At 40.5% G+C, this 20,086-nt stretch overlaps 1 protein-coding gene across 1 annotated transcript in view; it reads left to right on the top strand.

The window, feature by feature from the left end:
- LOC137287481 (sperm-associated antigen 17-like) overlaps positions 1 to 20,086 on the top strand; it is a 43,485-nt gene that overhangs the window by 21,701 nt on the left and 1,698 nt on the right. The window contains exons 14-37 of the mRNA XM_067819814.1: positions 49 to 245; positions 886 to 1,040; positions 1,372 to 1,553; positions 1,870 to 2,054; positions 2,167 to 2,319; positions 2,514 to 2,625; positions 3,017 to 3,184; positions 3,514 to 3,660; positions 6,057 to 6,193; positions 6,518 to 6,650; positions 6,926 to 7,104; positions 7,739 to 7,862; positions 10,775 to 10,974; positions 11,408 to 11,552; positions 13,339 to 14,218; positions 14,524 to 14,681; positions 15,045 to 15,250; positions 15,571 to 15,703; positions 16,087 to 16,191; positions 16,519 to 16,668; positions 16,854 to 16,976; positions 17,297 to 17,442; positions 17,748 to 18,008; positions 19,652 to 19,796. Coding sequence (XP_067675915.1) covers positions 49 to 245; positions 886 to 1,040; positions 1,372 to 1,553; positions 1,870 to 2,054; positions 2,167 to 2,319; positions 2,514 to 2,625; positions 3,017 to 3,184; positions 3,514 to 3,660; positions 6,057 to 6,193; positions 6,518 to 6,650; positions 6,926 to 7,104; positions 7,739 to 7,862; positions 10,775 to 10,974; positions 11,408 to 11,552; positions 13,339 to 14,218; positions 14,524 to 14,681; positions 15,045 to 15,250; positions 15,571 to 15,703; positions 16,087 to 16,191; positions 16,519 to 16,668; positions 16,854 to 16,976; positions 17,297 to 17,442; positions 17,748 to 18,008; positions 19,652 to 19,796 — 4,524 coding nt within the window. The remainder of the gene's footprint in view (positions 1 to 48; positions 246 to 885; positions 1,041 to 1,371; positions 1,554 to 1,869; positions 2,055 to 2,166; positions 2,320 to 2,513; positions 2,626 to 3,016; positions 3,185 to 3,513; positions 3,661 to 6,056; positions 6,194 to 6,517; positions 6,651 to 6,925; positions 7,105 to 7,738; positions 7,863 to 10,774; positions 10,975 to 11,407; positions 11,553 to 13,338; positions 14,219 to 14,523; positions 14,682 to 15,044; positions 15,251 to 15,570; positions 15,704 to 16,086; positions 16,192 to 16,518; positions 16,669 to 16,853; positions 16,977 to 17,296; positions 17,443 to 17,747; positions 18,009 to 19,651; positions 19,797 to 20,086) is intronic.

The raw sequence follows: 20,086 nt of genomic DNA on the forward strand, positions 1-20,086 counted from the left end.
TTGCCCTGATCATTTGAATTGTCTGAGTTTTATGTGCTATTGTTTCAGTGCACTTTGAGGTAGATCATGAGGGTCGACCTGTGCCTCCCCACCTGCCTGACGGAGAGGAGGAGGAGGTGACAGCCCGGGGGGAGGGGCAGGAACAGAGTGTGGAGGACAGCATCAAGGAGATTGTAGAGGCCCAGAAGAGGATCTTGGACCAGTGGTGCTTTGCTGAACATTTTGAAAATTCAATACTTCTGCAGGTGAGTGAAGAATGATGATGTGAGGAGATGATGTAGAATGTATGTATCTGATGATGTGATTGAATGTGTGTGCGTGCATGCGTGCATGCGTGCACGTGTGCGTGAGAGACAGAATTTCTATGGGCTTCATACATAGTATCAGTGAAAGGAATCAGATGTACATCTTTGATGTGACGAACAAACACTTTATCTCTAGGCTTCCCACATCCCATATTATTGTTACACAGAGTTAATAAATGAGGGAGGCCATGAATGAATGTTTGAGGACATTTGTGAGTGAGTATGGTTTTACAGTGCTTTTAGCAGAATTCCAGCAATACCATGGACACCAGAAATGGGCTTCATACATTGCACCCATGTGGGGAATTGAATCTGGGTCTTTGGCGTGATTGAGTGAACACTTTAACCACTAGGCTACCCCAATCTCCCTTCCAGCATATCAATGAATGATTGAATAATGAGGACATGCATAAGAGCTAATAGTATATTAAATGGTAAATAAAGTCTTGATCCGAATGAACAATACCTTTTGAGTATTCATGATGCTAGCATCATACGCCTGTTTGTATGAATCCTAAATCAGTCTGTTGATACTGTCAGGAAAGGTCTGCTTCAGTTAAGAGTGTCTCCTCCTCTCCAGGTGATGAAGGAGGCATCCTACAGTCTGCCCTTCATGGATACATACTATCATAAGCGGGACCACTCCCTCTTGGTGGCATTGCACAACCCCTACAATGCTGAGCTGCAGAATCACGTGGACTGGCACACAGAACTGCACTCCAACATGGGATTCAGGTCAGTTACCTGACACACTCAGTGTCTGCTGGACACTGTGCATGATATATGTGGCTTTAGTCATGTTCTTTTTATATGTAGGAAGTGCTCCATTATCAACACATATTTCACTTTACAGAATTTCTGTAAATCTTTATTTGTGACCAAATATTGAAGTGGACGCTTTTTTGTGTCCATTTACCTTTTGGTAGTTGATTTAAACTGTTTAGGTTATGGTAGAAATTTAATATATGTGACGAGGCCCACTTTTTGAGGAAAGGCATGAAGGAATATTCACAGTAATGACATGTAACTGAAATCAGTGGTGCAGTTGCTGTTCTATGTACATCAGGAACTACCTGGAGTATGTGGCTGAGTCAGTGAGTGACTGGCTAAAGGAGAAGGAGGCTGAGTATCAGGGGCAGAGGCTGTCCAAGGAAGTTGACCAGATAATGAAGGATGATGAGGAGGCTGCAAAGGCTTTAGAGAAAGCTGCTAAGGGGAGTCGGAGCAAGTCACCAAGCAAGACCAGAAGTAAGCTCATTGTGCTGGAAGGGGCAGCATGGAATGGGGTACTTACAGGTGTTTGCCTTTCAGTATCCCTGTAAACACCATCAGACTTACTGTATACTGTCAGCACTGAGCCCCCATTTGCCTATATTTGCCTATATATTTGCATATACTAGATATCACAGAGTACATGCTCTGGTACATGGTGTATGCAGTATTTCAGTGACTTACTTGTAAATGAATGAAACTGTTTCACAGTACTTGCTCATATTTTGGGATGATGTTTGAGGTTGTACACAAATATCACAGATAGTTTTGTAATACTTCTGCCTGTCAACAGGTCGTTCCAAGAGTCCCCGAGGCTCACGCAACAACAGCTTAGATCGGCCACCATCTGAGAGCAGCAACCCCTTCATCCGTGCAGGGTCATTGAAGGCATGGAAGGAGGAACAGGACCGCATCAAGGCTGAGGAGGAGGAGAAGGAGAGAGCTAAAAGTGAGAAGAGGTCCAAGTCACCCAAGAAGGTCTGTTGTTAGAAATCTTCCTCTTTTTGAAATATGTTTTGATTTGTAGACCATACAGAAATAGTAGTTTATGCTGTTGATTGTTTCTAACCATTACTTTCTTCTTGGACAGAAACAAGATGAGGAGAAGGAGGACAAAGAAAAGGAGAAGAAGCGTCCAGGGTCCCGAGGAAGTGCCAAGTCCAAGGCATCACAGAAGGATGCTCAGGAGACACAAGAGGTTCCAGGACCTACAGAGCTTCAGGAGGAGGAGAGATACTGGCCGGTGAGGAGAGGAGAGGAGCTAGAATTACTAGCAGAATTATATGGAGAGCTGGTCTACAGGATACAGATAACAACTTCAGAATGGTGCTGTAGTACAATAGCCCTAATTAACATAAAAACTTAATATTGATTCATATAAAGTAGCAGTAATTATTGTATGCTATGTTGTTATTCCATGCATACTTTCTGTTGCAGTATACTGGCTACGATGTAGGGAACAACCTTATTCATGTTTCTGGCATTGTGACCACCCTCTTTCCTTCGGATGGTGGTCAGATTAGGACCGAGAGGACAGACTTTGTTCAAGGTAAGATACACATAGATAATCCCCTGATGTAGGCCATGATTCAGGTGTGTTTGTTATTTATGAAACTTCTGTGCAGATGCATCTGCTGTTCATGAAATATGTTTTCAGGTGTATCTGTTCGTGAAAAATCTGTTCACCGCCGCCATATAGCTGTAATATTGCTGAGTGCAGCATAAAACTAAACTCACTCACTCACTCAATCCAGGCATATATTTATCAGTTATATATTCCTGCAGATGTATCTGCCATTGTCAAGTTGCCAGTTCAGGTATATATGTTATTTTAGATATGATCAGATCTGTTGTGAATGGAATGAACAAACAAATGAATGAATGAGCGAGCCATCTGTAGCCAAATCAGGGACATAGTTGATATGGTGACCTTTGTACAGGCACCACCAGTGTGTGTACCTCTGTGCTGAAGGACAACCATGTCATGTGTGTCCACATCCTTGACCCATCTGAGAGCCTGGAGGAAGAAGAGGAAGAGCCAGATAATGGAGAAGAGAAGAAAGATGTCCCAGAAAAATCTGAGTTGGAGAAGTCAGAGAAAGAGTCAGGTAAGTATGACCTGGATGTTTGTTCCCCACACTTACCTCTGACTGACTTCTTTACCTCTGACTGGCTCAGTTTTTATCATATCTAATGGATTGACAGCGCATGATAAAATAACACTTCTGTAATTTTGGAATAACATTATTTTGGGATTGACCACTTAATATATGAAGTGGGCTTGTCATGAATGAAAAAAAGACAGTTTGATTCAGACCAAGGTCCAGTCTGACCTTAGCTCACTCTCCTCAGTGATAAATGATTAGTCCCTAACATACTTTGTTCAACCAGCAATAATGCCTCCAAGGGAAGATCTGATACTGGCAATGTTTCACAGCAGATAAACCATGTGATGATGACGGGGAGGCAGCTGAAAATTCCCGAAAGAAATCTGTGAGTGCGTTTGGCTCCATCACAGCCTACCTGTCAGACGGCATGAGCCTTGCTCTCTCTCAGTTTGGAGCAGACGGCAAAGCAGAAGATGGTGGGTAGATTGCTTCTCATCACATAAAGCTAAAGATGATATTTGTTTTACCTTTCATCAAAGGTTATTCACTTGTCTGAGTATTTAGCATTTTCCAACTTAAGTGAAAAACTTCATTATAATAATGAAACCCTTCGTTATAATAATGAAAAGGCATTGTGCATTCATTTGACCTTTGTGTCTCTTTGTTTTGGCTTGATCTCTTTGTGTCACTTTGTGTGGACACATGCCAGTTGTACTTGATTCAGACTGCAGTAACCACACAAGCATACAGTATGGTTCAAAATTATTGAGAATAGCTAAAGCATTTCATATTATTAAAGGAGAACAAATCAGATAAAATTGAATGTATTGTGAAAGTGAACTGACCTTTTCATGTTGTGTAGGTAACAATTTAATATTTTATCAAGTCTCCTTGAGCTTCACGGCACAGTCTAAGACGGGTAGGCATACTTCCTATCAGAGAGGTTAGTGTCTCGTGAGTTATGCTGTCCCAGTATCGGACCACTTCTCTCTTCATGTCTTCAATTTTTGTCAACCCCTTTTGATTCACACATTCCTTCATCATCCCCCAAATGTTCTCAATGGGATTTAAGTCAGGACTATATGCAGGAAATGGTAATGCAGTCACATTTTTCTCCTGAAACCACTGCTTGGCATGTTTTGCGGTGTGTTTAGGATCATTATCTTGCTGCAAAATCCAGTCATTTCCATAAAACACATGTGCACTTGGAAGCAGAAAATTATCTAATATGTTAGTGTAGCGTTGACTTGTCAGATTTCCCTCAAACACACACAGTGGGGTCGTTCCTAATAAGGATATCCCTCCCCATACATGAAACTTTGGGCTGTATTTAGGTCGTCGATACAACGGTGCTGATGCAGACTTTGTCAATATTTTCACATTATTGGGATATACCCATATTGAGCTTTCATCAGTAAAAATCACATTTTCCCAGTCAAAGTTTTCATGTGCCAAACACCACTCAACACGCCTGTCTTTATGTTCTTGTTTCATGAGAGGAGAAGGAATTCCAGTCTTTTTCTCCCATCCAAGATCAATCAAATTTCTTCTAACTGTAGATTTTGATACAACTGTTGATCCCCTTTCTATCATTTCATACCTGATGTTGGAGATGCTTGCCCTTTGCTTTTTAGACGCTAAAATTCCCAGCCGGACGCGATCTGAGAAGTCCAATTTTCTGGGTCTCCCTGCTCCTTTCTGATGCCCAAAATCCTTTCACTCTTTAAAATTCTTCCTAATCCTATACACAGTAGAAAGAGGAGTTCCTGTTCTCTCTGCCAGTGTATTTACATCATCAATTCCTTGATTACACAACTCAAAAATCAACCTTCTTTTATCTTCAGCAGACATTGTTGACAGTGCTGAGGAAAATGACGTCTGCTACAAATTCAGGGGAGGTAACTCTAATTGTACTATACTCAGTAGGCCAAGATGAGTTACCTCCCTTATACCATTACTTAGTTTTAAGTATCAGTGAATCAGTTGAGGTGTTAGGATAGCTCAAAGTAAGAAGAAAAATTCTCAATAATTATGAACCAGACTATATATCTTCAAGTGGATTAAATACATGTATTATGAACAAAGACAGGGCCCTATCTTCAAAGTGTTGATATGCTTACACATTTTGCAGCGAGTCTCATGATGGACATTGCCTATGAGTGCATCTGTCCAGCCACATCACATGACATTTCCAGAGCAGATGGAAGCATTTGCAATATTTCCTGACCAAATATAGTACATATAGGTCTTAACTGTTTCCTTTTGTTAGCTTCTTGATTTCTTTAAAATTCAGTTTTTGAGTTCATGGCAACAATTTTTACTTACATTGAAAAAAGGTGGTTGTGTTTCTTTCCAGAGCAGGGCCAAGATTTTCAAAGCTCTCTTAGCACTAAGATAGTCATAAAGAAATGTTAATTGTAGCGCTGAGAGACCCCTCAGGCCCAGATTTTGATAAAAGGAACATTTTTTTCTTGACCGAACATTGGCCATAGATAGGGCTAGTTATAAAGTGGTACCTGTTATTTGTTTGGGATATTTTATACAAATGTTTTCAACTTTTCATGGGTGTGTATATATGACAATTAGATTTGACCATTGCAGTTGTATTGACTTTTGAGTATTGTTTTGGAACTTGTAACCCAGATCAAGTTTAAGAGGTAACTGTATTTTGCACTGCACATATATCAGCGGAGGTCAATTAGTAAACTATCGATAGTCAAATGTACTTTCAATGCATTGAAGATTTTCAAATCTACCATCAATTAATTGCCATCAGAGACTCAGCAATTGCAATCCGTTGATAGATGGATGCATCGTTACAGCCTTACAAGTGATACTGGTCACCAGTGTCAATGTTTCCATGATCTTGCAGGCAAGAAATATGAACCAGAGGTGTATGTCCCGCAACCCATCAGCACCAGCCCTCTCCCCCAGGCATCTCAGGGCTCCCCCGGCAAGGGCAAGAAGGACAAGGGGAAGGGTGCCCCTACACCTGAACCCCCACAGCAGGTAGGGTATATATACTAGACAAAAATAGTTAGGGATATATGTAAATTTTGAAATTATGAATAACGATGTATTTATTCATTGACATACTGATCAATATCAGTCATAAAAATACCAATATCCGTAGCTTAATTTGTCCAGTATACAATAAATATACTTCATTTCATATCTAACTGAACATCAGGATGTCGATGAACAATGAGCATTTTTGCTCTTTTGTTAGGGAGAATTGGTGGCTTTAGTGTTTCTGATTTCTTTGCTACCATGAAATTATGCAATCATTAATACTTAATCATTTTTCCAACCAAGTTCATAATACTTTCACAGCATCCCCCTGAGGAGGAAACACAGGAGGAAACAATACCAGAGGAAGAGCCTGATGTCCAGCAGCCCTTCCAGCAGCTGTATGTGACATGTCCAGATGGTCTGCATGTCCGATACTTCCTGCAGAGCACTGTGGGTGAGGGAACTGTACAGTTGATGTTGAGATTTAGTACACATATGCTTTACATATTTACTGTCAACATGCTTTGTTTACATCCTAATGCTGTATTAGTGATTGGTATCAGGGCTGGAAACACAATACAGATTCCATAATTGTAACATTATTACCGAAATATCCAAATCACTCATAGTGCTAACTGAATGTTTAGACATAGAGTGAAACAGGTACTACAATGTGGGGAAGAGCTTTGCATGATGTAAAGATACATTTTCTCATGTCCATCTGTCAAGGTGTGAAGCCAAACTCTGAGGATGACCGCCAGTTAGTGGTCAAACAGAGCTACCCATTCAAAACCAAAGGCTCCCAGCCATGTGAGGCTACACGGAAGATGTATGCCCTGACAGAACAGTCCCGCGTGATCACTGCTGATGGCACAGTGGTCAAGACTCTCCTAGATGGAACTGTGGAGGTATGTACAGCAACCTACAGCAAGGAGATTTAACAGACACCCTGAACCTGGAAAAAACAACCCCAGTATTGGTTCCATGACTTTTTATTGTTTGTTAGGTTTTCTTGATAGATTGCCAAGTCAAGAGTGCTGATCAATGAGGACCAAGTTGTAACTGTGTGATTTTAAGGGGTCACTATTGAGGGGGAAACAGTTGTTGTGATAGTGATAGTCTACTGCAACATAATATTGCACTACCGATAGTCTGTTCTAACTATTGCTGTAGTTTTTTCCTTGATTTATCTCATTTGAAGTCATTTGGCGAATGAATGTGTAGTTTATATCAAATAAACAAATAATAAGTAGTCTTTTTTAATTACTAACAAAAAACTTGAAACCCAGATCAAATAAACAGCTTTTGCGGCATGTTTGTTTAAGAGGTAACAGGTTCGATTAACTAAATCAAAGTGCACATCCTATCGATGCAGTGACAGTTGTTGGTTTCTACCATCTATTGAATGCTTTGGAAGATTCAACGATTGCAATCCATTGATAGTTTGATGCATCATTACAGCCCCAGTGATTATGACTTTGATTTTACCTGTGGAGAGATGATGATCTGTAAATTGTGTTGTAATATGTACATGGCGTTTAGGTTCTGCATGCTGATGGCACGGTACATAAGCACACAGGGTCAACTCCCCTGGTCACCAGCAGAAGTAGCTCCCCACATCGTGGAGAGAGTGGCAAGAGCGGCATGGAGACTCCTACCAAGAAATGTGAGTGTACTAATTGTAGGAAGGCTATGTATGTGTTTTTGTTTCAGTTTTACACTTTTGCAGAGGCCTACAATGACTTCAAATCCTTTTTTATTCATTCCAGGTGGTTTTGCTTTTAAAGGTCACATACCCTCTGAAAGGGTACAAATGCAAAATCACTTGCTGACATCGTTATAAATGAAACCCCGTCATTAACACTGCTCATTTCGATCTTTAATTACCATAAATCGACCTTTTTGTCAACAGTGCACAATTCTCAGCCGCAAACGAAATTTCAACCAATCAGAGCGGCGCGTCTCCGTGACGTAATAGTGGGTATAGAAATGAGGGTCTGTGCAGTATTCGTCTACATTTCAGGGGTTGAACTATTTCGTTTACAGGTTTGTACAAACCTGAAATCACGAAAGCTGTTGAGAAAAATGAAACCTGTATGTTCTCACAATCTACTATCATTTAGTTTTGTCTCCTGCTTTGCCTAGTTTTCGAGTTACAGCCCTTGTTTTCATAGACGATTCTGTCAAAATCACTTGGTGTCGCTAGGTTGTAATCCGTGTTAGGTGGTATAAACCTACACATTATTTGTTATCATTCACTTGATGCTCAGTTAATGCCACTTAGATTACCTGACAAAGGCCCCCATTTGGCATTTCTTTTGTCTGGATTGATCGATCAAAGGATTAACCGATAACACACTGATTGATTAATTAGTTTTCAGGGGATTTAAATGGGGGATTTGTCAAAAGGTAGTGTTTATGTATGTACATTTACTAATCTATATTGAATACACTCTGTCATGTCTGTGTCTATGTAAAACAACACCCTTCTTTCAAAGGATTAACCGCCAATACATTGATTGCTCATTATTGGCTAACTAAATAACTTTCTAAAAAGAATGACGCACATTATGCAATTAGTTGCCAGGTGTGTCATCTTGGGTAACCAATGAAACTGTACAGTAATGTGAAAAACCTGAAACGATACATCACGTTTTCGTATATGAGACTGTTAAAAGACACATCACTTGGGAAATCTGCAGATGAATTATATATCACTTGTTTTTGTGGATATTGATGGATACATTCCTCAAAGAAGGTGATAGCATGTCATTGCTCCTAAAACTTTAATTATAATATTTGCATTGTTGTTTTTAATAAGTTGTAGTAGCTTTCAACAGAATCATTGTTTTCGTCGTTCAGTGTAATGATGCAGACAACATACACTAGGGCGTGCGTGCGAATTTTGATTTATATAGGCAAACTATGAAATGTCTACATATTACATTCCTGTTATACATTCGCAGATCGCTTCTTTTTATTAAGTTTCAAAATGTATACAAGTATGATTATAAAGTAATTAGGATTATGAGACCAAGTATAAAGACGTATATTGACATGTGTCTACATACTGGTGAGTGATCGTTACAAACCAAGTAAATTTAGCCAGTGAAGAAATTTATCTCGCAGTATTTTCACTTCGACCCCGACCTCGCTTAGGTTATGTTACAGGTTGTGTCATGCAAACTCCTTTTGGTAATGATTCAAATACATATTTATGTAGTTTTGATTTTCTAACTTACCATACATAATCTCATTAATTCAAATGGATTTGACTTCACGATTTTCCAAAATGGCGGCGCCCTGTCTTGGTATGAGTGCTTTTTAAGTTTGTTTTCACCGACTTACAAATGGACAATTACTTTCTCCTGGTAGTAAAATATGTATTTTATTGATGGACAATAGGATTTTGCATGACACTGCTTATAACATAGCAATTTCACTCTTGGAAGTGAGGTGGAGGTCAATATAACATTGCTTGCAATATAAATGTCACTTCGAACCCCACCTTGCTTCCTTGGAAGAAGTCCTTATGTTAACAGTTGTGTCATGCAAAATCCTTTTGGCCATGATTCAAATGCATATTTAACTACCAGTAAAAAGTAGTTTTGATTTTCTAGCTTGATGAGAACAGATCATAATCTCAATAATTCTAACGGACTTTAGCCTGTGACTTCACGATTTTCGAAAATGGGGGCGCCCTGTCTGAGGATGAATGCTATTTAAGTTTGTTTTCACTGACTTACAAAATCAAAATTACTTTCTACTGGTAGTAAAATTTGTATTCTATTGATGGACATTAGGATTTTACATGACATTGCTCATAACATAACAATTTCACTCTTGGAATCGGTCAATATAAGGGGTCAATATAATATTACTTACAATAATATTGTCACTTCGACCACAACCTCGTTTCCGAGGAAGGAAGCGTTATATCCATGCAGAATCCTTTTGGTCAGCAGTGTGTAGTAAGCAGTCTTAATTTTATAAACTCGATGAAACTTAAACTCCATTTTCTATCCTGGAAGCGTGGTAGGGGGCGAACCATCCGATTTAGTATATACCACATGCTTCCACACGCTCACTTCGCACACACTAACAACCAATTTAAGCACAAACTAGTCTGGTGGAAATCTGTGCATAGTGACACCATCACCCGACCCCAAGGAACAATTGACGGCAACAACAATTCAGTGTGTCTTTGGTGACATTGAGAAATCAGCAAAATGACAAGCTTCCTACACATTTTCTATACATTTAACTGGAAACCGTTCCTTCTATGACGTCACTGTAGGGCTCTGGCGACAGAGTTACGTAACCTGTCTGCGGTTTCGTTTGCGGGCGAGAGAAAAGCAGACGGCTTTTTACCAACTTTTAAGTGCTTGGTATTAATTAACCACAAGTTGTTTTTTTTATAAAAAATGGTGTTTCGTTTATGACTAACCAAAATTCTTTCATATGCAGTGATAAAAAAGAGTACCAAAAAATTGAGTTTAGTGGTCCTTTATTAAGGTTCATCTTTAACCATCTGCTTTGTCAGATTCTTCAAGTAAGTCACCTTCATCTCCTTTCCAGCTGTACGTAGTGCCAGAGGGAAGAGCCACTCCCCAGACAAGCTAGGTGAGCAGGTGGCGTCTGAAGAGTCCAATTCCAAGAAGGGGACATGGGTGACAACATACCCGAACGGTGACAGGATGGCCATACACTCAGATGGCACAGCGGAGGAACTGAAACCTGTCATGATTTGTGTGGCATCAGACCCAGAAACTAGACAGGTTGGGACACTTAAAGTAACCATTGAGTTGGTGAAGGTTATTGAATATCATGTTTCACCTTTCACATGGACTGCAAGCTCATAGTCATATTCTCCTTAACACTGTGTGAATGTATGTGAAACTGTGGCTGGAGTGTGTGAATGTTTATGGCTGATGCAGAATCAAGTGCACTCAGTCCTGATATCAGTAACTGATGTTGTTGTAAGAGGTAACTGATGGGATTGGTAGGACAGGCTAGCTTAGTTGGTTGACACATGTCATCATGTCCCAACTGCATAAATTGATGCTGATGCTGTCGATCACTGTATCTGGTCCAGACTTGATTTAATTATTATTTACAGATTGCCACCATACAACTTGAATATTGCTGAGTACAGCATAAAAATCACTCACTCTCACTGTGTTTTCATAAATTGTGCTGTTATGGTTGTAGTCCATGGCAACAAGAGATGATCATGTGATCACAGTCAGCTATCCAGATGGCACTGTGATTGTGGAGCACAGCGATGGAACACGGATCACAACGTACTACCGTGAGAGTAACATTCCGGTTAGTGGAGATGACCAGAGTGAGACAGGTCAGTTTCAACAGACAAAACCATGCTCTAGGATGCTGTTCTGTAGGACAGTACTCCAGAATTTTTTAACTCTGTTGACAGACCTTCTTCTTCGTTTAAATGGCATTTTACAGAAATTGACATATACGTAAAAAAAATAGTTGCAGCTTGTGGTAAGACACAGTAATGTTCCTATGGCTATAGGCCATACAGAATATATTATGCAACAATAGACTGTTCATTAGGTCAGTACCTGTTTTTATAGCTAAAATGGATAGAATTTTCATTAAAATCACCTATGGCTTGTTTGAACTTGGGTTTATTACTGACGATGTATCTGGCTCACATTCTTCACATGTACCTGTGCCATTATGCACTTTCCTGCCTGTGCCAACCATAACAATTGTACCACAAATTACAACATACAGCAATGAAAACAGCGACTGGAAGTTTGACGCTGTTGAACACTGAAACAATGGCGGTTGGTAGTATGGGCAAACATCAGGGTTGAATGTCGTCACTCTCAATAGTGACGTCATGTGTGTGGTTCTGTGACATGTCTATAATTGTAAAAAGTGTGTCAGTGACCTCCGTTGTTTGTTGTAGGCAGTACATGCTTCTAAACCAATGCCATTGTTTTTATTCCTATTTCATGAAAAATTCTAATCATGTTAGCGATAATAATGGTAATGCTGTTTTTCAGGGCATTATCATTTGCAGGAGCCCTCCTTTGTCAGGCAGTTAATGAAATACCTCGGGCTTTTGCAAATTATTAAGCCTTGTAAAATAGCGTTACCCTTATATTTTGGACCTGTGAAAAGTAATTTTTGACTGAGAACAAAGTCCAATGTTATTACTGCTTTTTGCGGGTCCATAAAACAGGTATTGACAAAATTCACCAGTCCATAATTGGGGGCCTATGTATTCAGCAACATCTGTACATACTTCCCAAATCTTGTTAATCCAATATCTCATGTACTGTTGTACTCAAAGTCTTCAAATTTGGTGGCTGCCTACCCTGGGAGATTACACAGACACCAGGCAATCTGGGTGATGTTGACCTTATTTTCAAGGTCACATTGTAACCAATGTCTTCAATTTTGTCAACAGCCTACACTGGATGTTTATGCAAACACCAGTCATGCATCTTGTGTGTGACCAAAAAGTGAAAAGTAGTGAATATGTTGTAAATATTTCATTCTTCTTTAGTGTTGGGGGACATCAGTAGCAAACGCTTGTTTTCACCACAAACCAGTAAAGTTATGTCAACAATACTGTGACATGTAAACAATAGAATGACGTCATAGCTTGACATCATAGTGCTTTCAAATATGAATTTTGGTTGGACCTGGGCGGGAGTCAGTAACGCTTTTCTGTTGTTGATGGTCATGTGACTGCCTCTAGACCAACTAGGTAGATGGAAAATATGCTTACATAATAAAGGGAAATGTTGTATGATTCTGTGTGAATGAATATCACAGCTATAAGTGACTAGCCAATGAAGGAGTAGAACCTATGTAAGCATTTCTTCTTATTTCAACGGCTGCATAATGGCATTTGTCAGATCCTCATGAGTAAACCACTAGGGTGATAAATCATGATGATTTCAAGTTCATGTCTATCAGCAAGTTATATATTGGCCCATTTCCTATGGAAACTGAGTTGAAATATAAAATTATTGAAAACGTTGTTTTAGACTATTTTTTCCTTTCTTTTTTCTTTTTTAAAGCTAGAAAACCAAGGGGTTCCCCTTTCCGAATGTCTTACTTTTTGTGTCATGTTTTGTTGTTAATGTTTTCCCTCACAGGTGAAGCTCCCCAGATGCATAGTCAGACCATCAAGTTTGTGAAGATTGAGTGTCCAGCCTATGCTACTGTCCAGTTCAACTGTAAGACCAGTGAGAGCCTGACTGTGTTTGGCAGTGGCACCAACATCAATGTCTTCCCCGATGGTTTCTATGCTCTACACCACTGTGAGGGGGGTCGTATTGAGGTTGACACAGAGGGCACCATGTCCTACTTTCCAAAGCCAAACAAAAGCATGGAGCAGATTCTTCCTGAGCGAGGAGTTCAGTATGTGTTGCGACACAATGCTGATGTGGTCTGTGAAACTGTCGATGGTGATGGCAATGTGTTCAATGTGAAATACACAGGAGACTACTCTGTGATAATGGCCAATGGTGATGAGACATCCAATGAGAGCGTTGATGATCACAAACAAGAGAAGAGTGTCACCCAGTATGGTCAGCATGCACCCCGGTTCTTCATCATTCATGCAGATGGCAGCGGAACAGAGCTGATGCGGTACCAGGATGTGGCAGAATATCTAACCTCCGCTGAGGAGAGCACTGCAACAGCTGTTGTAACGGATCCCTTGCCTGACCACCCAGGGGTGACTGGTATCACCATCCTTAAGCCTTACATTGGGGGACCTTCAGAACGCTGGCTGAAGAAGTATGACATGGAATCTATAATCCCCAATGGAATACGATCTCGAGATCTGACAACTCTTCCACCTCAGGAAGAAAAGAAGGACGGACCAGCGTTTGGGACAAATGTTGGCCAAGGTCTGGCCATTGGAGCAGCTGTGCGTAGTCCGACAAGGATCCCAATTCTCAAATGTCCATCGGTGCTTGAGCTGAGGCAAATTGTACAGTACAAGCCTGTCACTGAGACTCTCAGGAACCAGTGAGTTTGGAAGATACATATTTTACATGTCTTTAGAAAATTAATAAGACATTTAGAACTGAAACTTGTATTGCTAGCCTTGTTTCGACTCTTTACAGTTATCACTAGTTTGCCTGGTGTAGACTTGCCTCTAGACAGAAGGACACTTTGATGTTTCTGGAATTGAGCAGCATTAAACAGCTATCACTCATCTAGACATTTACTGTTTTATTCATGTATTTCAGTGATAGTTCTTGATTTCACAATCTTTTGAGGTCCAGGAATACCACACTCAGTCATTACTTATTGTATTATCCATCTCCCAGGCTGCGAGGGGGTCTACAAGACTATGCTGAGTATGTGATGGCCAGACAAGAGGCTGCAGAGGAGATGATGATCAGAGATCCAAGGTCAGAGGAAGAGAAGATAATGGCTGCTGACCTGCAGGCCACTGTCCAGCGTGAGCCACGCACAATTGACCCAGGTCAGTGAATGAGTAAGTTTAGTTTTACGCTGCACCCAGCAATATTCCAGCAATATGTCAGCGGTTTAATTAATTGACAGTCAACAAACCAGTGATCAACAGCATGAGCATCAATCCGCAAAGATGGAAACCAATGACATATGTCAACCAAGTCAGCAAACCTGACCACCTGATCCCATTAGTCGCCTTCTACGACAAGTATAGTCACCTTTTATGGCAAGCATGGGATGCTGAAGGCCTATTCTACCCCGAACCGTCACATATTGACCCTGGTCAGAATAATACATGCAACAGCATAGTTCATGTCAAGATTTTTTTATTTCAGATGTATAAACTCCTGATGTTTGTATTATTTTCTGTCAGCTACCATCAAAGACCTATATGAAAAGGCCACATCTCCCCCAGTGCCCAGCCCTCCCCCAACGCCCCAGTCTAGACGAACCAGAGCAGACTGGGAGAGGGATCAGAGAGAGGTTGCAGAGGAGATTGAGGGACGCAATGCTCTCCGAAATAATGTCATCCCACTTTACTTTGAGAGTGAGCTTGGCAAAGCCTTTTTGTTGACACAGGTAGGTCACTGAAGGAGTTTATTCTGTATGATTGCAGGTATATGTTATTGGACATAAATAAGTAGTCATATTCTAGTTCAGTCCAGTCAGATTCCTGGTTTGAGAAAACTGATGCTGGCTTTAACGTTGATTGATTTACCAAACACTGTCAACAGGTGCTGCAAGAGGAGGCGGTATTTCAGCAGTAATATGAATTCTAGAAATTAAACCTATTTGCTTATTTTGAAGAGTGTTAACTGTATGATGCATTCAAGTCTAGATGTTCAGTGATAAGTATTTGTGTTGTTGTCACTATAGTGTATTATATGTATATGATGAAGGCCAAAGACATGGACCAAATGATGAAAGAATTGTCCGAGGACCCCCGTCGAGATGGCACTGAGGCAGTAAGAGGGGACACCAGTAGTCTGGGCTACCCACAGGAGACTCCTGTAGACACCCGCAGAGGACAGTGTAAGTCGGGACTCCAGTAGACAGTAATAGAGGACAGTATTAGTATGCTGTGGCGACTCCAGTAGACACTACCAGGGGACAGTGCTAGTGTGCTGTGTGGACTCCACTAGACACTAGCAGAGGACAGTGTTAGTATGCTGAGAGAACCACTAGTATACATTGCAGATGTTAAAAAAGTATGGAGTATGCGGTCTTGCCTTCTTGCCTCAATCTCAATGTGGCCAAATTAGTGCATGCCTCTCTCTTGCACAGAGAACTGATGATAGAATCTTCACTTGGGGTACCATGCATGATTCTAGGTACCAGCTGTCAGCATCTAACGCTTTATGTTGTCATGATGCTTTGCATGGCTTGCTTTAGATGTATTATGATGTACATTTCAGCTACAATTCGCACATCGCAGCAGAGTGACAGGTCATCTGTATCCGCCTCACCATACACTCATACTCAAACCAAGATCACCATGGAAACACCATCTTCTTATACAGGTGCTTGTGGTTGCGCAGCATTTAACAACTTGCTTGTGTAGCAGCATGGGAATTCGAAATTTAAGCACTGACATAAAGATTTGACAGCAGCAATATTGACAATACCTTCTGTACCCAATGTACTTTTTGAAATTTATAATCCATAATCCTTGCAATGTTCTTACTGATAGAAAAGAAGTATGTGTGTCAACTAATCATGCAAGAGATTTAGTTACAGTGCTGTTATAATTTTCAAATGAAGTGAATGTTGTTAGCAATATTCTATTGACTGTTTAAACTGACACAACACCTATGTCTCATTACCTCTCAAATTCCCACATTCTTCAGGGTTAATGAATGACACCACCATCACCCCATCAGCTCTGCGTCCTGGAAACCCCACCCCTGCTCATGCAGCTGGTCAAGGTTCCCCTGCCCCTCTTAGGCCAAAGAACCCCACCCCTGCCCAGGCCGAGAAGTCTATGAGTGAACGACCAGGTGTGTTATGATGTAACAACATTTTAGAAAATATAATGGATTGATCTTTATATCCTTCTTTGAAAATAAAATTGTGCAAGAAATCTGCAGTCGACTAAGACTTGGGCTTGGCGTCATGGTACACAGTTGTGTGTTGTATATTTAGAGTATACACAGGACAGTGAAACATTTATGTATTCTTGCAGTGAACCCCACACCAAAGCTTGCCGGTGGTGTCGTCAGTATGACTGACTCCCCGTCTGAGCCACCCAGCCAGTACCATGGAAGTGACTGCCCAGCCATCAAGGAGCAGCCTCGGGAAGAGGAAGGCAAGTTGGTGCAGGAGGAATCAGAACTGTTAACCCTAGCCAGATACCAGAATCTTTCTGTTTGGTCTCAGGACCTCAGTTATTAAATGTTGGTCCAACATAAAATTTATGAGAAAGTTATGCTTATAGTGGTTTGAGGGGAACAGACTGGGGTAATGTTCAACTGAAGGAAGTCATGGTTACATTGGGCATGGGTGGATCAGCTTCAATGTTCAGAGTTGGATCTTAGAGTGCCTCTGTTCTTGTCTACAGATTAAGGTGTATCTAAGTGTCTGCAAGTATATGTAAGTGTATGTGAGTATATGTGTCTGTGTTGTCAGGTGTGTCAGCAGAGTTTTCCCAGGACAGTGACTTTGTGTTGACACGCAGCCTGAAGGTGAATGTAATTGGTGAACCCAGAAAGTACACTGTTCCTCTCCCATCTTCCATTCAGGGAGGGAGACCTGGGGCTCAGCCAAATGGTAGGGTAAGTATACAAGAATAGAAGGGTGACATGTTTGAATCAAACTGATGATATGAACATTACTGATGGTAGTAGTGATAAACATGATTATGGTTAAAGAGATGCTACTGCTGCTGTTGATGATGATGCTGATGCTGATGCTGATGCTGATGATGTGAATTCTAACCTCTTTAAAAGATGTTTCCTCTACTTGATTCAAATGTATTGGCCTACCCAGACAGGAAGGGACAGATTACGCACACATCATTCAGTACAGTTGAAATTCGTCTGTCTTCTGAGATTGTCTATGTTATATTTATTTCTGTCAGTTCCAAGAAGTAGAGGATGTTGTGCGTCGACGAGTAAACAACACTGTGGTTGCTGGGGCAACATACCAAGGTCAAACCCGGCTTCAGCAGATGAGAGGCTTGAACCTGTTGCCTGAGGATGTTGACTTTGGCGTGCTAAAGGAGGGCTACACCTATTCCTTCACTGTCTACTTGAAGAACACTGGTGTGGACAGCTGTCGCTTCAAACTGCAGCAGCCACCCCCAGCCACAGGACTGCGAGTCATCTACAAGCCTGGACCGGTTGGTAATTCCATGCTAGTTCACTTCTTTGTGAGACCATTATGTATTAATATACATACTGGACAAAAATAGTCAGGGATATATGAAAGCTTTGAAAATATGATGATCTATCTACTCACTTCCACACTGATAAAATATCAATCAATAAAATACCCAATATCCCTCTCTTATTTTGTCCAGTATATTTATTGGACACTGGCTGCAGGCCACACTTTACAGGTGAAGACTGGTAACCAAGAAACGAGAAACCAATAATAATTAATATAGTTTATTAATTGCCTGTGTAAGATACTGCGGTGTAATATTTTTACGGCAGTATTACACTATTGTAATACTGCTAGACGTATGACACCATAATGATTCACAGTTTTGACGTATCAATGCTAATGCCTCACACTGTCGGCAGTGTAGCCACAGTTTCTATCAATTTGTGTTGGAGAGTAATACACAGAGTACTAAACTTGCTTCCTTGAAATACCATTTTTATTAAACTTGTGAAACATTTAGTATCAAATGAGCAAAAGCGAGTTTGATACCAAATCATTAACTTGTTTAGTAAAAATGGGGTTACACAAAAGGTCATTTAGTATCCTCTATATGTTTATTGGACACTACCCGTGAAGGTCCCGGGGTAGAATAGGCCTTCAGCAACCCATGCTTGCCATAAAAGGTGACTATGCTTGTCGTAAGAGGCGACTAACGGGATCGGGTGGTCAGACTATGACTTGGTTGACACATGTCATCGGTTCCCCATTGCGCAGATCGATGCTCATGTTGTTGATCACTGGATTGTCTGGTCCAGACTCGATTATTTACAGACCGTCGCCATATAGCTGGAATATTGCTAAGTGCGACGTAAAACTAAACTCACCCACCCACTTATTGGACACTGGTTGCAGGCCACACTTTACAGGTGAAGACATTTTTGAAACAATTTCAGCTTAGTCTCAAAATAGGGTAGGCATCAGAACCTAAAGAGGTGCCTTTCACTATTTACAGATTTTTGGCATTCTTATTTTTCATCATTTCCATGGATACAGTTTCAACAGTCTCAAAAGGGGGTGGATTTGCTTTCTGGAGCATAACACATAAACCCTTCCATATCTCTCAACAGATATATCAAACAGATTGTGAACTGGAGCCTTATGCTATTTGCAGATTCCTGGCATTTTTATATTTCTTGATGATTAGGTTTTGTCTAAAAAATTAGGTTGGACTTTAAGTTACTGCTGTCAGATGATCAGTCCTTTCAAATTTTTTGGAGCCGGAGGGGATTTGTCACCATCTGATTATTCTTGTTGAAATTTGTTTTGAGAAACGTTTTTGTTTTTTTTGTGAATGTTTCCTAAATGTTTTCTTGAAGTTACCAGACATTGGAAGCATGGCTTTCATATGTATTTATCTTCATTTCAAAGATTGACAATATTTTTGGTTCACATATGTAGAATTTAGTGCTTATAATCCTGAGTATTTGTGCAGGAAATATGTGAATAGCATCTTTAGTTGAGTGTTTTAAAGTCTTTGCACTTCATTTTCTACATAATGATTGTGTTGAGGCATCTAAGTGCTGAAGCTGAGAAAACACACAAACTAATGTGGATGACCTTTTCTGATCCTGATGTGTTGATGTTTATGTGTGACAGGTAGCAGCAGGCATGAAGGCCGAACTGACACTGGAGCTGTACGCCATTGCTGTCGGTGTAGAGGGAGAGTCTGGTGTTGGCATTGTATCTCATGACCTCATCATTGTCACCGAGACAGATGTCCTACGCTTGCCTATCAGAGCAAATATCCTTTCATTTATATCTGAAATGTCAGTATTTTCACAAGCCATTTCATTTGTTGGTTGTTGTGTTTTCATGGCTGTTGTCATCTAATGTGCATAGTGAAGGTCACAAAACTCGGTTAACTTGAATATAAATCTTATAAATGTGATGAGGATGTTGGTGGTTGTGTTTTGCAGCAGTATCAATGTGGTTTCCTGCTTTTAGCTTCATTACCTATTTCCTAACATGTCTATTTGTCAATCAGGTAACACTCGTGATAGTTTGTTTGAAACCTGTGAAGATCTAGGTGAG

The sequence above is a fragment of the Haliotis asinina genome, chromosome 6, assembly GCF_037392515.1.
Source record: "Haliotis asinina isolate JCU_RB_2024 chromosome 6, JCU_Hal_asi_v2, whole genome shotgun sequence".
Classification (NCBI taxonomy): domain Eukaryota; kingdom Metazoa; phylum Mollusca; class Gastropoda; order Lepetellida; family Haliotidae; genus Haliotis; species Haliotis asinina.